Raw genomic sequence first — 16,989 nt, forward strand, 5'->3', positions numbered from 1 at the left:
TTGTCACATTGTTAACTTAGCTCCCTATTATCAATCTCAATTTCTTCTAATAGTTTTACTGTAGATAAATGTGTCTTTGGGTATATTAACCAGTGAGGTTACAGGCTTAAGTACAAAACCACATGATGATGATCAAAGTATTTGCACTTCCTGGATTATGTTATGCAATTTTTCAGTGTCAAAGAGCTAAATCTTGATTGTATCACTTGATTGTTGATGGAGACTGATATCAGCTGAACAGGTCATTGATTTGATAGAGAATGATGTACTTCTATTAGCACCATGATGCTGACAGCCAAATGTCAAAGAGGCAGAAGATCAGTGTTTCAACCCTAAACCTGCCTCAGTGAAGAGACTATTTCAAATTCAGCTCATGACTAACTTGGAAAATTTTCATTCAGTCTAACTCAGTTCTAGAACAATGGTATCACATGAAATTAATCAAATTAATCACCTGTGTCTGTACTACTGGGTTCAAATGATTGTCATTTGCCAAGACTAATTTCACAAAAATGATTCTCAAATATGTAGCCTCCTGGAGCTTTCCTTGCTTGAAAGAATGACCCAAAGTTACAACTCAAAGGCAGCATTCCAGCAGCTTGAGATTGACGCCAAAACATATTTGGAGAATGAAGAATGTGTGGGAGGAAGAAAAAGGGCAAAAAAAAAAGATGCTGATCATCATCACACAGATTTGTTTTTGAAGCCACAAGGACTATCTGTAGACCAGAGCTAGTAAACATTCTGTAGAAAGTCATATATTCTTTTGGAAATTTAGATTAGCTTGGCAGAGTAGAGAAGGACACAGACCTTGCTGTGCATTCTTCTGGATGGCTGAGACTGCTTTAACCTTGGGACAGCCTCTAATGAGGTTGGCTTGGCCTGGTGTCATGGCCTTCAATGTTTGTGCTGAGGACAGAAAGTCCTATATTGGCACCTCCCATCTACTTGAATCTCCAGTACCATGCTGAAAAAGGCAGTTCTGAACTCTCCTTGTTTACCATATGCAGGACAAATGTCAGAAACTGTAGGGCAGCTCCAGACTCACTGTGTGCTTTGAAGAATACTGTGGCCTTTCAAAGATGACCTGGCTTCCAGGGATGCTAGAGTTTCAGCAGACTTCCACTGAGTAGCAAGTTGTTCCAGGAATGACAGTGGTAAGATAGGCTAGAGATTGGTGTGAGAGAGATGCCAAATGGGCATGCTAATAAGACAAATTTGATTTAAATAGGATGAGAAAACCCACCAGGCCTCACTTTGAAAAACCTTCCAAAAAAACTCTATGCATTTTGGATTAGCCAAAAGAACATAAGTATCAGCTGAAAGTTGCTGTACAGTACTCTTATCTGTTTTGGAAGAAATAGAAATTATCTGGTGCAAACCATTATTAAATATTCTAGTTCTTGCCAATTTTGAATGAGCTTTGAATTGAAAACATTTTATATAAAAGAATCAGCACTGGCCTTAAGTACTTACTAATAAGGTAATGGGTGGATTAATCTTGTAACATTTAGGTAATATGCCAAATGTTCAGTCTTCCGGATGACTCAATTCATACTGATCAAGCAGCTTGATTGTCATCTTAAGTAAAGGGATGTGGAAAATACTATCCAAGCATTTGATATGATGCACAAAAATTTTAAAGTCATTGCTGACCTGAAAAGCATTTGAGAAGGTTTTTCTGAAAACTCTATACTTATAAAATTACCAAAGTTCAGAAGTAAGCTAAATTCCATTTATTTTTTCATTAAGGTACTTGCAACTGCTTTTGATCCACAATTAGGAGGCCAAGATTTTGACGAAGTATTAGTTGAGTATTTTTGTACTGAATTCAAAAAGAGGTACAATTTAAATGTAAAGTCTAAAATCCGAGCCTTATTGCGGCTGCATCAAGAGTGTGAGAAGCTGAAGAAACTCATGAGTGCCAACTCCATGGATATTCCTTTGAACATTGAGTGCTTCATGAATGACCTGGATGTAACTGGAAAGATGAATCGGTAAGTGCAAAGTAAATTAATTAAAATATTGTACAGCATGTGTGTACAGTTTAAAGTATTATGAACTAGCATACCAGTGGAACATTATCATTATGTTGCTTTCATTCTCTAAACTAGCTGCTTAAGACCACTGCCTAGCCACCTATAGCCACTAATTATTAAACCAGAGATGTTATTCATTTACTGTACTCTGAAAAAGGAAGGCACCGAACTTTATTAATGAGACTAGCTTATTAGTGTAGAAGAGACTTATAGCATTTATCTTTTAAGTTTTAGATTTCACTTTCAAAAATTCTACATGCACAATCTCTATTATACGCATTCCTTTAAAAGTTGATTTTTTTTGTTTTAAATGATCAGTAGCCCATCAATCTGTTTTCCTCCAGAACTCACTTTGAAGAGTTATCTGCACACCTGCTGCAGAGAGTGGAGGGACCTCTGCAGTCAGTTATGGAACAAACACAACTCAAACTTGGAGATATTAATGCCATTGAGATCATTGGAGGGTCCACGCGTATTCCTGCAGTCAAAGAAAGGATAGCAAATTTTTTTGAGAAGGCTGTCAGCACTACACTCAATGCTGATGAAGCAGTGGCCAGAGGCTGTGCTTTGCAGGTAAAACTTCGATTAAAATACTTATAAGCTTGTTCACTGCAAATTGTCTGCTTGAATTCTAAACAATATAAATAATTAGAAACTGCAACAAAACCTTCTTAATCTGGTAAGAGTATTTTGCTGAAAAATGTGTTGCTGGAAAAGCGCAGCAGGTCAGGCAGCATCAAAAGAGCAGGAGAATCGACATTTCGGGCATAAGCCTTCTTCATTCTTTCCTGAAGGGCTTATGCCGGAAATGTCGATTCTCCTGCTCCTTTGATGCTGCCTGACCTGCTGCGCTTTTCCAGCAACAAATCTTTCAGCTCTGATCTCCAGCATCTGCAGTCCTCACTTTCTCCAAGAGTATTTTGCTCTTAAACAAATATACCAGGAATTTAAGGAAACAGTTTCAGCCTTCAACTTTGATTATTTTATTTATCCTATAAGTATATGTAATATGGATTAAATTGATGTTGAACTTTTGTGGACCGGGAAAGGCAAATGAGCTATTTCATTTTATTATTTGGATAATAATATTTGAATTAAGAGTCAGTAAATGATATATTCTTGACTGTTACTTCTTATGACTAAACATAACAAAAAACTAAAATATATTCTTGATAAGCAAGGTTTGGTGCATAAGCAAGGTTTGGTGGAATGTAGTGTAATCAGATCAGCCACAACCCTAATGATGGAATGGGCTCAAGGGGCTAAATGCTAACACTCTTCCTAATTGGTATGTTCGTAGCTGGATAAATTTGTTTATCCAAATATTGTACCTTAAAAGATGTTTATCTCCACAGTTACCCAGAATGTCCTTGGATTGGATAAGGGTTGAAAGCATAAGAATAGGAATAGACCATTAGGCCTGTTAAGATTGCCCACCATTCAATACAATCATGAATGGCCAAACACTTCAATGCGTTTTTACTCACCTGATCCCCATAATCCTGTAAGCCAGTGGTGATCAGAAATCTATTAATCGCTACCTTAGACATACTCAAAAACTGACAGCTGTCTCTGGTAGAGAATTCCAAAAGTTCATAACCCCCTGAGTAAAATCATTTCTTCTCTTGTCCTCCCATGCTTCAAAACTGTGTATCCTGATTTTGACTCCCCAACTAGGGTAAATATCTTGCCTGCATTTACCCCATATGTCCTTTTTAAGTAAATTGGATGTTTCAAAGAGATCATTGCTCATTCTTCGAAACTCCAGGTTGCATTTTACCCAATCTGTCTTAATTGAACAATCCCAGGAATAGCTACCTGGATTACACCTCTTCCCAGCCTATCTCTTGCAAAAATGCCATCCCGTATTCCCAATTTCTCCGCCTCTGCCGTATCTGCTCCCAGGAGGACCAGTTCCACCATAGAACACACCAGATGGCCTCCTTCTTTAAAGAGCGCAATTTCCCTTCCCACGTGTTTAAAGATGCCCTCCAACGCATCTCGTCCACATCCCGCACCTCCGCCCTCAGACCCCACCCTTCCAACCGTAACAAACAAGGACAGAACACCCCTGGTGCTCACCTTCCACCCGACAAACCTTCGCATAAACCAAATCATCCGCCGACATTTCCACCACCTCCAAAAAGACCCCACCACCAGTGATATATTTCCCTCCCCACCCCTTTCCACCTTCCGCAAAGACCGTTCCCTCCGTGACTACCTGGTCAGGTCCACATCCCCCTACGACCCACCCTCCCATTCTGGCACTTTCCCCTGCCACCGCAGGAACTGTAAAACCTGTGCCCACACCTCCTCCCTCACCTCTATCCAAGGCCCTAAAGGAGCCTTCCACATCCATCAAAGTTTCACCTGCACATCCACTAATATCATTTATTGTATCCATTGCTCCCAATGTGGTCTCCTCTACATTGGGGAGACTGGGCGCCTCCTAGCAGAGCGCTTTAGGGAACATCTCCGAGACACCTGCACCACTCAACCAAACCGCCCCGTGGCCCAACATTTCAACTCCCCCTCCCACTCTGCCGAGGACATGGAGGTCCTGGGCCTCCTTCACCGCCGCTCCCTCACCACCAGACGCCTGGAGGAAGAACGCCTCATCTTCTGCCTCGGAACACTTCAACCCCAGGGCATCAATGTGGACCTCAACAGCTTCCTCATTTCCCCTTCCCCCACCTCATCCTAGTTTCAAACTTCCAGCTCAGTAACTGTTTCCTGGACTTGTCCGACCTGCCTATCTCCTTTTCCACCTATCCACTCCACCCTCTCCTCCTTGACCTATCACCTTCATCTCCTCCCCCACTCACCCATTGTACTCTATGCTACTTTCTCCCCACCCCCACCCTCCTCTAGCTTATCTCTCCACGCTTCAGACTCACTGCCTTTATTCCTGATGAAGGGCTTTTGCCCGAAACGTCGATTTCGCTGCTCGTTGGATGCTGTCTGAACTGCTGTGCTCTTCCAGCACCACTAATCCAATCCCAGGAATAAGTCTAGTGAACCTTCATAGCACTTTCTCTATGGCAATAATATCTTCCCTAAGACAAGGAGACCAAAACTGCACATGATACTCCAGGTGTTGTTTAACCAAGTAATTGCAGCAAGTTTTCCCTACTCCTGTGCTAAAATAGCCTTGCACTAAAGGCTAACATTCTGTTAGGTTCCTGGTAGCTTACTACACCTTCATGTTAGCCCTCAGTGACTTACTGACAAGGACACCTCTGTCCCTTTTGTACATCTACAGTTTCAATGTCTTATCATTTAAGAAATATTCCTCACCACTGTTCTTCCTACCAAAATGAATAGTCTCACATTTTTCTACATTATATTCCATCTGTCAAGTTGTTGCTCATTCAGTAAGCTTAACCAAATCCTCCTGAAGCCAATTCATATCTTTCCCACAACATATTCCCACTTATCTTTGTATTGTCAACAAATTTGGGAATATTACAATTGGTCCCCACTTCCAAATCATTGATATATATTGTGGACAGCTGACAGCCAAGTACTATATATTGTGGTACACTATCAATCACAATCTGCCAGCGCGAGAGACACCCACTAATTCCTATTCTCAGATTGGCTAGTAAATAGAAAACATTAATCCACGCCTATATTTATTTCCTGTCCCATATGCTTTAATTTTTTTAACCAACTTCCTAGGGCAAGAAGGAGGATGTTGCAGAATTTAAGTGTATTATGTCCATTGGCTCTTCTTTATAAATTTGGTTAATAGCATCTTCCAAACAAAACTCCAACTTTGTCAAACACTATTTCCTATTTTCAAATCCACACTGACTGTGCTCAATCAGATCATTGTCAACCAGCTACCTACTTATCCTATCCTTTGTAATAGATTCTACCTGAACAGTTTCTTGGTCCTCCTCTTGCATATTCTCTAAACTCCCCAATTTTCAGGATTATTGCACTGTCTGGCCACTTCATAGGCCTTGTCTTTGAATCAAATGGAATCTTGAATTTCCTTTTTTAATTATAGTTAAATTACCTCTCTGCATTTGTGCACCTTGAAGGAATAAATCATTGCTGTAAGCCATTCTTTAAAAACTGTTAATTTATAGTCATGCTTTTTAAATGTATTTTCCCAATCCACCTCAATGAATTTGTGCCTCATGTCTTCATAGGTTCCCTTTATTCAAATTAATCACCCTTGCTTCAGAATTAACTACCTCATTTTTAAGAAATCTCCATTCCAAGAAGCATCCTTCCATTGCTACTATTTGTCTTCTATGACCAAGCCAGTTTTGTATCCATCTAGCCAGTTCATCCCTGATCCCATGAGACTGTACTTTCTGTACCAGCCTGCCATGATGTACCTTATCAGATGTCTTACTGAAGTCCATGTAGACAATAGCCACTGCCCTTCCCTCAATTATTCTTGTCACCTCCCCAAAAAACTCAGTCAAGTTGGTGAGACATAATCTTCACCATACAAACTCATGCTGCCTATCACTAATGAGTCCATTCACTTCCAAATATGAGTAAATCTTGTCTCAATATCTTATCCAACAGCATCCCCACCTCTGATGTTTGGTCCAGCAGCATGTAATTATGTAGATTATCTCTGTTTCTTTCCTCATACAGAAGAACAACATTGGCCCTTTTCTGGTCCTTTAGAACCTTGCCCGAGGCCTAAGAGGATGCAAAGATACCTGTTCAGACCCCAGTTATTTCCTCCCTTGCCTTCACAGTATCCTGGGATTGATCCCATCTGGCCCTGGGACTTGTCTACCGTAATGTATTTCAAGACCCCAAAACTTCTTCCTTCATTATGAATATTCACACACCTTTCCTTAACCTCAGCATCCTTCCCTCTCTGGTGAATATTGATGTAAAGTACTCATTAACAATCTCACCCATTTCTTCCACACATAACCTCCCTTTTTTATCCTTGAGTGGGCTCAGTCTTTCCCTAGCTACTCTCTTGCTCTTAATATATGTATAAAATGCCTTGGGATTCTTCTTAACGCTGCTGGCCAAAGACATTTCATAGTCCCTTTTTAGTCCTCCTAACTACCCATTTGAACTCCTTCCTACTTTCTCTATATTCTTCAAGAATTTTGTCAGTTTTAAGTTGCCTAGCCCTTGGGTATGCATTTTTTTTTGCCTAAGCTGATAATTTACCCCATACCAGGTCCAGTATGGTCCCCTTCCTCACGGCATTCTCCACATACTGTTTTTAAAAATCCTCCTGGACGCACCTAACATGCAAGCAGTTCATATAAAGAAGCATGTTTAAAGTCAAATCACGGGAACAAAATGAGCAGTTTTATTGTTCTACATCAAAGATTAATTTTGCAGAAATTCCAAGACTGATGAAGATAAATGAAAGAAAAATGCCAGCCAAAAGGATAACAAGATCCCAATAACACCTAGACATGATCATCTGGCAGCCACATTATTTATTGGCCACTTACTTTTTCAAAGGAAAGCTCTATCATCATTCACTGTAGTAAAATGTACAATCTATGAATTTCAGTATGATCTGAGAAGTTGGCAGAACCTTCTGGATCTGCCTTTCATATGATTGAATTTCAAAATCTGGTCCCTTATTCATAAATCCCATCACTTTCCAAAACTGGTCTGACTCCATGAAAATTTTGGAAGGACTGAAATGCTGACTTAGGCTCCAGCAACACTGGGACACCAGCTCACAATCTGCCCTTTCTATTTTTCAGTGCTGATGCAGTTTTTTGATATCTGGAATGGAAGCAATCTCCCTAGATTCATGTCCTGTCTACCATGTTTAATGCTTCCCAATTCACACTTCAACCGTACATTGAACAGAAAATTTGATTCATTTGACTGCTAATTTAAGACATCACTATCAGTGAAACATGGTTGAAAATTTGCAAATAGAAATGAAACCCTAAGGGGAATTGTAGGGAAATATATATAATTCTGGAAGTGAGGGGGTGAAAGTTTTGGTGTAATGGCTGCCTATCTTCTGTGTTGTAAAATAATTTTGGATTTATGTGGAAGGATGTTCTAACATATGATACTTTTTATTACTCCTGTTTATAGTGCGCAATGCTTTCACCTGCTTTTAAAGTACGTGAATTCTCCATAACGGACGTACTACCATTCCCAATATCCTTAAAATGGATAGCAGAAGGAGATGAACTGGGGGGGTAAGAGTCCAATTTCCAGTTGACAATTTTTTTAAATGTATGTTAATTTCCTGTTAAGATTTTCAACAAAAGAACTAATTGTATAATGGTTTAGAATGCACAGATTGCTATTATTTCGAAGCATCATTAACCCAGTTGAAAGTGGCAATTGCTGAGTTACTTGTACACTCTTTTGAAATGCAGTTTTCATTGTCTATTAGCAGTCATGAAGTCTTTTCCAGAAACCATCCAGTGCCGTTTTCAAAGGCCCTCACTTTCTCCAGAGAAAATCCATTTGAACTAGAAGCTTTTTACAGCAATCCCCAAACTCTACCTTATCCTGAAGTGAAAATAGGTAAGCATATCTTTTATACACATGTAAGTTTAATCCATGTATTTTCTTGTGATTTGAGTAAAACTGAACTATCATTGTAAGCCCCAAAAATGGTCAGAAGCTGGGATCTTCTCTTATGCTGCAAGAGCTGAGGCTAATTGTTATGTTATACTACAGTTCTAAGATAAAGTCAACTTTGGGGAGCAGAAACCTTGGGCTGAATTTTGCCAGAAATCAGTTAAGTGTCAGGGTTTCTAGCTATGAGCTGCAACAAGCTTTCTCACACGATCTTCCCAAACTCTCCTCTACCAATATATTATGTGTTGCTCATTATATTCTCCTACTTGCCACAGGCAGAAGTACTGGCCACTTCTGGAATCTCACAAGGTTCATTGTGCCAGTGCCATCTTTTAAAGTCTAGCCATTACATATCTGGGGCAACGGACAGGGGGAAATTGGCTCCAGCATTGGTTGCCAATAGGAACCTGGTGGACAGGAGGGGATGCAGTCATTGGCCTTGGAGTGTGCCCTGGAATGTGGAACTTCTATCCAACAGAGGGCCATAACAAGCTGAAGTCATCACGTTTCTGCTCTGACTTTCATGTAGGGAATTGCTACTGTCTAGTTCCTATCTGGCATGTGGGTGACTGGGGAAACTGCATATCAATGAGATGAAATGATGTAATACTGTAATGAAGATGTTAATGCATTTAAATTGGCCTCTTGCTGCTTACTAAGCAAAAATCTCATCTCACCTTTTAATGCTGCCATAATAAATGGGACTTCAATATCGGGAATCTCCTTGCTGATAATCAGGCATGATTCCCCCAACTTTCTTGCCATTGTCCAGAACTTTAATGGCTGAAAAGACTTAACTCTTGTTGGCATTTGCCTCTAATTTGAATCTCCTAAGGATGTAAACTGTTATCTTCAGTAGTGGTTATGTGATCAAATATCCAGAAATATGTTCAACTAGTTGGCAACCTTAAGCCTACTTATAAACTAGCTGAAGTCAGTTTGAAACTAACCTGTCATCTTTTGTTGTTTAAAAATAATTTGCCTATATCCTCGCCTTACAAAGGGACTGATGCGATACACCATCCAGGAGTTTGAAAAAACTCCATAATGTCAAACGACTTCAGAATCTTTGATAAGCTTTAATGAGATCACCTCTCACTTTTCTAAACCCTACAACAAGACATGGGTAAATTTGCTCAATCTCACATCATTCATTTTCTTATCTCAGAAACTTATCTAATGAGCCTCTGTTGTACCACTTTGAAGGCTTTGACATCTTTGCAGAGATGTGAAAATCAAAACTGTGCCAATTATGTTGGATGTTGTCTCACCAGCCCTTCGTAAAATTGTACTCCAAACCCCTTGTAGTAGAGGTTATGCAAACTTTGTTCCTAATTGTTTGCTATACCTACCTGCATGCTAACTTTCTATGTCCTTTTGTAAGACTACATCCAAATTTCTCTGAATGTGGCCATTTTAATAGTTCTGTGCCTTTTTTAAAAAAAAAATCTGGTTTTCTATTTTTGTTACTAAAGAACATCATGTATCCATACATTATACTCCATCTCCCACTCCTTTTGGTTGTCTGTGTCTGTTTGCAATTCATTATTCCCTTACATTCCACCTTGGCTGTACACCATTAGCAAACTTGGATGTGTTTAATCTTTGATCTTGTCATCTAAGCGATGAATATCGAATGTGAATAGCTGAGATCCCATCACTGATTCACGTCGCACTCCACTGGTTTAATATGTCCTATCCGTTGCCTATTGAGAACAATCAAAGAGTCAGTCTTGAATCAACTGCAAGTTTCTTCCATTGCTCATACAAGGGAGCATGCAGACTGTGCTCATCCAGGCTGAATGTGGCAAAACCCAGAGCAAAATGCCTAGTGTTAAATTTGAGGCATGAATGAACAGACTTATGGAACAATTTGAATTAACAACTAACTTAAGATAATTGGTCAAGCTCTCAAGATGACTCATTCCTGGAAGTAAGATATATTGTTATTTAGGTCTCTGCTAATATGTTCATGTCTCATGCAGTATCATAGGGACTCTGTAGGTTCCTGGTGCTTTCTCAGTGGCAGCTTTTGACCAATCAGCACTCCTTCCTCTTTTTGTAGTATAAATTGTGTTGATTATTTGCAATGGGGTACTCTTGCATTTATTCTGATGAGTGCAGGAAATAAGTTTGGATAATATGTTTTTCAACAATTATCCCAGTCACTGTTTGGGTACAGGTAACATCTGTGGTCAGACACCTGCAGTACTTCTGGTTTTCCCTGTGGTGACATCTAGTGGCTGGGTATCAATCTTCATTCATTGTATTTTTTGTTGCACTTTGTGCAGTTTGGGTGTCCTGACTCCTGTTTTGGGTGACAATTAGAAAATCATTCATCCATTAAGATCGATACAAGTGAAGGTGCGGTCATTATTTAGTTGTGGAATGATAGTGTCTGTGCCAATTATGTTGGATGTTGTCTCACCAGCCCTTCGTAAAAGTATACTTAATATTTTTCATTGAACTTCTAAAATTGGCTGTGGCTCTAAACTGAGTAACTTGCATTTGATTTCTGATTGTTTTGATCTGATTGTGACTTTCCATAGTCCAGCAAAGACCAGTTCCAAAGCTGTTGTATTAGGGAGGTACAACCTGTATTCGAACTTTCCCTAAAATTGCTAGTTTATGGATTTTGTACTTCTGTGATTTCATTGCAAATTTGGAACTACTATTTATAGGTTCCTAGTAGCATAATCATAGCTTGGTCTTCAACCGTCATCAAATAGATTTTGTCACTCTCCTCAAAAGGGCATTCTCTCGTTTCAGAGCCACAATACATTTTACTGTCCTTCCTGAACGTGTTGTAAATTTGAATATTAATTATTCAGTCCTTGGGGCTTTTAGAACATCATTTTATTATTGATACTTTGTGCATTTGCCTACATGTAATATCAACATCTTTGTGTTCTTCACAGACCTTCTTAATCTATTCCGATTTGATATGGTTCTACTTCCTTACTTGATACACTCACTCGCTATCTTTGTACTTTATTTCTCTTGTACTTAATTTAACTCCTCCCTGACCAGACTAGTGAAGCTCCCACAAGGATTTTGGTCACTGTCCTGTGGAAGTGAAACTTGTTACTTTTGAATATTTATCTCTGTACCAAAAGTGATCATGATACCCCTAAATATGACATGCTCTCTCCTGCACCATGCCTCAAACCGCAAAATTGATCCAACCTATCTTCCTATTGCTAATCTCATTGAGACATGAAAGTGGGAGTAATCTGGAGGTTACTACCTTTTTTGAGATCCTACATTCTAATTACCTTCCTAGCTCCTGAAAATCTGACCATAAGATGTCAATTTCTTCCCTGTAACACAGTGGTAGTGACACTTATCACAACATGTTCCTTTAGATTTCCAGGATATCGCACATCAAAGCTTGACCTTTTTTGGATTTTAATACTTTAGGTTTCCCCAATACTTCTTTCTCTGCTGATCTTAAGTACTGACTTGAGGTGCTGGTGTTGGACTGGAGTAGACAAAGGTAAAAATCACAACACCAGGTTGAAATCCAACAGGTTTATTTGGAAGCACTAGCTTTCAAAGCGCCACTCCTTCATCATATGGTTGTTGAGGGTAAGATCATGATCACAGAATTTATAGCCAAAGGAGTCCATGTCACAGTGGTGTGATGCATTAAACAATTTTAGATTAAATCTTTTATCTTTTAGAATTGGATATGCTGGTTTCTGTTCTTTGATATGTAAATCCCAGAACTTTTCAATTACATTCTCAAGATAGTTCTGCTTTTCTAACAATAGATGTGAAGTCTGTGTCCCAATGTTTAGTCAAACTGACAAATCCTCTGCATAGTTTCACAGAATTCTCTATGGATTCATGCAGTTTTTGAGCAAAATAAAACGTAATTCTGCAAAAACAAATTCACCCCATCAACTTCAATGTGCGTGTAGGAGAGACAGTGAGAGTGCATGTGAGTGTGGGCACGTGGGTGTGAGTGCACATGATAGACTGTGTGTGTTCATGTATGCGTGTAAGCTTGGTTAAGTGTGAGTGTGATGGGGTATGTGTCTGTGAGAGGGTGTGTGTATGGGTGTGAGTGCGGGGGGTGTCTCTGTGTGCATATGAGTGAGAAAGAGAGAGCTTGTGTAGGAGTGTGAGTATGTAGGAGTGTGTGTGTGTGTGTGACACTGTACTGTGCAATGGGGTCACCTGTAGTGTGACATGAACCGAAGGTCCTGGTTGAAGCCATTCCCATGAGTACTGAACTTTGCTATCAGCTTCTGCTCAGCCACTCTGCGTTGTTGCTTGTCTTGAAGTCTACCATGGAGGATAGTCACCTGAAGGTCCAAGGCCAAATGTCTGAACAGCTGAAGTATTCCCTGACTGGGAGGGAACAGTTTTGCTTGGTGGCTATTGCGCAGTGTCCATTCATCCATTGTCGTAGCATCTGCTCAGTCTCGCCAATGTACTATGCCTCAGAGCATCCTTGCCGAGTCACATGAGTACTCTGTACGTACATAGTAGTGGGAGATGTCGCCACGTGCAATGGTGTTATCATGTCGATACTTTGACACATCTTGCAGCTGCCACAACAGGGTTGTACAGAGTTGTCGTCTTGAAGGCTAGGCAGTTTGCTGTGCACAATGATCTGTTTCAGGTTTGGTGGTTTCAAGGCGAGGAGTGGAGGCGTAAGGAGGGTCTCGGTGAGGTGCTCATCCTCATTGATAATGTGTTGAAGACTGTGAAGAACATGGCGTAGGCGTTTGGTTCCTGGGAAGTACTGGACAATGAAGGGTACTCTATCTGTTGCAGCCTGTGTCTGTCTCCTGAGGCGATCATTACGGTTTCTCACTGTAGCACGTCAAAACTGGCAGTCCATGAGTTGAGCATCCTACCCTATTCTTTTGAGGGCATCCTTGAGCTCTTTCAAGGGTCTGTCACATTCCTCCTCATCTTAACAGATCCAGTGTATGCGAAAGGCTTGTCCATAGTGGATGGCTGTTTTAATATGTTTCGGGCTGAAACATATTAAAGCTAGAGAGATGTAACATCATGAGGTTATCTATGGGTTTGCAGTACAGTGAGGTGCTGAGGTGCTCATCCTTGATGGAGACGCATGTGTCCACGAATGTGACAGATACTAAAGTGTAGTCCATCGTAAGTCTGATGGTGGGATGAAACTTGTTGATATCACTGTGTCGTTGTTTCAGTGACTCCACGCCATGGATCCAGAGGAAGAAATGTCTTCAATATATCTGGTGTGTATAGTGTTGGTTGTAGAGTGCTGACACGTCCATTGTGACCTAGGTCCTGCATTCTTATAAAGACAGATACAGAATATCTATTGAAAATCTATGCCATTTTCTCACTGACTGTTAATCTATTCTGTCTCTGCCTCCTTATATAATTGTATTCCTGGTAAATTCACTACCTTTCAATTTTTTAAAATCTATTTTAATTAACTTTTTGTTCACCCTTTGCTCAAAAAGTTCTAAAACTCTCTCCCAAACCTTCAAATTACTGTTATTTTTCACACCATTACAAGTCTTTTTTTCAATGTAAATGTCACAGTTGGAACTTACTTTCTTGGTTTTGTTTTTAATGAAATGCAATTTTGTTGAAAACTTTATTTATTTTAAGTAATTCCTGCTGCGTATTTAAAGACAAACCTCTTAGTCTATTTACCTAATCAAATTTTAGCTGGTTTTTGCCTCAGCTCATTTGTTATGATTGCTTATTTGTCTCAAGTATGTCTCTTTCAAGCTTAATCTAGAATTGCATTGTATTATTGTTGCTTGGTTTTTCCAGATGATCTTATACTGTGAAATTGATAATTAACCCTGCCTTTAGCACAATACTAGATCTAAAATAGCTTTGTCTATAGTTAGTTCCATAGGATATTTGTTCTGGGAAACTATTACAAAGCAATTCTATCAACTCACCTTCTAGACTACCATGCCAGTTTGATTCCTCAGTTTATAGCATGAATAAAGACCCACCACCATTATAGCATTCCTTTGTTAACAGTTTGAATTATTTCTTGCTTAATACTCTGACCAGTGGTATAACATTTTTTTAGTCAAAATCCCATTAGATTTAAGATAATAAGTGTAAATCTGTTTATTCAAAAAGACAGCAGGAAATTGCAGTGCAGTTACCATAACATCTGTCATTTTGAAAATGTTAAAAGGTATTCTTCAGGAAGTTGTAGATTTTTTTTATCAAACCTATTCAGATATGTTGTACCATAGCTCTGAAGTAGGTGAGACTTCTGGCTCTGGGGTAAGGGTGCAAAATAATGTGCGCTGTGGGCGAAGGGGAACCATTTAGATTTCAAGAAGACATTTGATAAATTGCTGCGTAAAAGATTATTATGGTAAGTAAAAGTACATGCTGTAAAATGTTTCATATTGGCAACAATAGAAGATGATCATCTTGTTTAAGGAAGGAGTTCAGGAATGGGCAGAATGTTTTGAGGAATTTTAGAAAAGCTGGATTTGTCTGCTGGAGTGTAGAAAAATAAAAAGTGATTGATTTTAAAAAAAAAAAGATCCTGAGGGGCCTTCACAGTGTAGATGTGGAGAGAATAGTTTCTGGAATGGGAAAATCTAAAACTGAGGGTCACTATTTTAAAAGTAAGTATAACCAATTTAAAACAGAGATGAGGCAAATTTTTCTTTAGAGTGTTGTGAGTCCTTGGAATGCTGTTCCTGAAAAGGCATTTGCTATAGAATCTTTGTAGCAGGGGTGCGTACATTATTGGTAAGAAAGGGGATATAATGTTGTCGGGAAGAAGGGAAAGCAGGTTTGAGGTTACAATCGGATCATCCATGACTTATTAAAAGAACTGATCATTGACTTCATGAAGAAAGGAGGAGAATGCACCCCCCATCTATATCAATGCAATGGGGGTTGAGAGCGTCAAGTTCCTAGGAGTTATGAGAACCATCAATCTGTCTTGGACTTCCCATGTAGATGCTACGGTCAAAAGGGCATAACAACAGCCCCTTCTTCCTCAAGCATCTTAGGAAATTTGGCATGTCCATAAGGCCCCTCACCAACGTTTACAGATGCACTATAGAAAGTATATTTTGTGGGGGCATAACGGCCTCAACTGGCAACTGCTCTGCTTATGACCGTAAGAAACTGTAGAATGTTGTGTCCACAGCCCAGATCATCTTGGAAGCCACCCTTCTATCCATTTACACTTCACTTTGCTGCAGAAAAACTGCCAAGATTTTTAAAAACCCCTCCCATCCCAGTAATGCTCTCTTGCCACCTCTTATGTCAGGTGGAAGATACAGAAGCTTGAACACACAAACTAACAGGGTTAAGAAAGCTTTTTTCCCTGCCATTATTAGACTAATGAGTGGACACTGTAACTCCAAATAATGCTGATCTTGCTTTGCGCACCTTCTGGGCAGTGTAACCTGTATGCCTCACTTTGTCTAAGCACTGTGAACTGTATTTCTTTGCTTGCGATAATCTCTCTGTACTGCTTACAAAACAAAGCTTTTCACTGTACTTAAGGTACATGTGACTACAGTAAATAAAAGCAAATCAAAATAGTGGAGTAGACTTGAGAAGTGGAATGTCTTGCTTTGCCTCCTTGTTCTGTTAGTAGAAAACATCCATCAGCATTTTCTGACCCTTACTGATTCCAGTTCATGATCTTCTCCACCCACATCATTTCTTACCACTGTCATTTTTGGCAGTTGTTACTTGATTGACGCATTGATGTTGGTTTGACTTTGTTGTTATGCACTTTTTAAAAATGCATTAATCAAACTGTAACCAGTTAACATTCTTTTCAAGAAATAGATTTTATAAGCAATATTTTGTTTTTTTAAAAATTGATGAGCAAATGGTACAGTTATATATATATATATATATATATATATATATAGAGATAAGGGTGTGGTGATGTACTTTCTTTTCTCCAGTTGCACCAGTGCAGAAATTTTACCTAAAGGTGCTTTAAAAGGTTTTCACAATTGATGCGGATCTTGTGGATGTACAGAACTTTCCATGCTTGTCTTATATCTTTTCCTATTTAATTTTTAAACCACTATTTTGGTTGTAGGGCAGTTTATCATCTGGGATGTTCTACCACAAACAAATGGTGAAAAGTCCAAAGTGAAGGTAAACATCTGTGTCAACATACATGGCATCTTCAGTCTTTCAACAGCATCTATGACTGAGAAGGTAAAAGTTGAAGAGAATGAGGCTGCTATGGAAACAGAGTTAGGTCCTTATACACCTGACACAGTTGAAAACATTGGGGTAGGTCCTTTGGAATAATGCCACGAGTATTAAATATTCTGAACAAGTAATTAATTATAGTAGGTATTTTATCAAACATTATTGGAATAATGTGGTTTGTAGATAATGCTGAATACTTGTGTGTCCTGAAATCTAA

General features: G+C 39.3%; 1 protein-coding gene across 4 annotated transcripts in view; it reads left to right on the forward strand.

The window, feature by feature from the left end:
- hsph1 (heat shock 105/110 protein 1) overlaps positions 1-16,989 on the forward strand; it is a 109,967-nt gene that overhangs the window by 59,610 nt on the left and 33,368 nt on the right. For 3 of the 4 annotated variants that reach the window (XM_072577258.1, XM_072577255.1, XM_072577257.1), the window contains 5 exons: positions 1,753-1,997; positions 2,384-2,612; positions 8,100-8,206; positions 8,407-8,540; positions 16,654-16,853. In XM_072577258.1, coding sequence (XP_072433359.1) covers positions 1,753-1,997; positions 2,384-2,612; positions 8,100-8,206; positions 8,407-8,540; positions 16,654-16,853 — 915 coding nt within the window. The remainder of the gene's footprint in view (positions 1-1,752; positions 1,998-2,383; positions 2,613-8,099; positions 8,207-8,406; positions 8,541-16,653; positions 16,854-16,989) is intronic. The other variant, XM_072577256.1, reaches the window with a different exon arrangement.

This window comes from Chiloscyllium punctatum, chromosome 9 (genome assembly GCF_047496795.1).
Source record: "Chiloscyllium punctatum isolate Juve2018m chromosome 9, sChiPun1.3, whole genome shotgun sequence".
Classification (NCBI taxonomy): domain Eukaryota; kingdom Metazoa; phylum Chordata; class Chondrichthyes; order Orectolobiformes; family Hemiscylliidae; genus Chiloscyllium; species Chiloscyllium punctatum.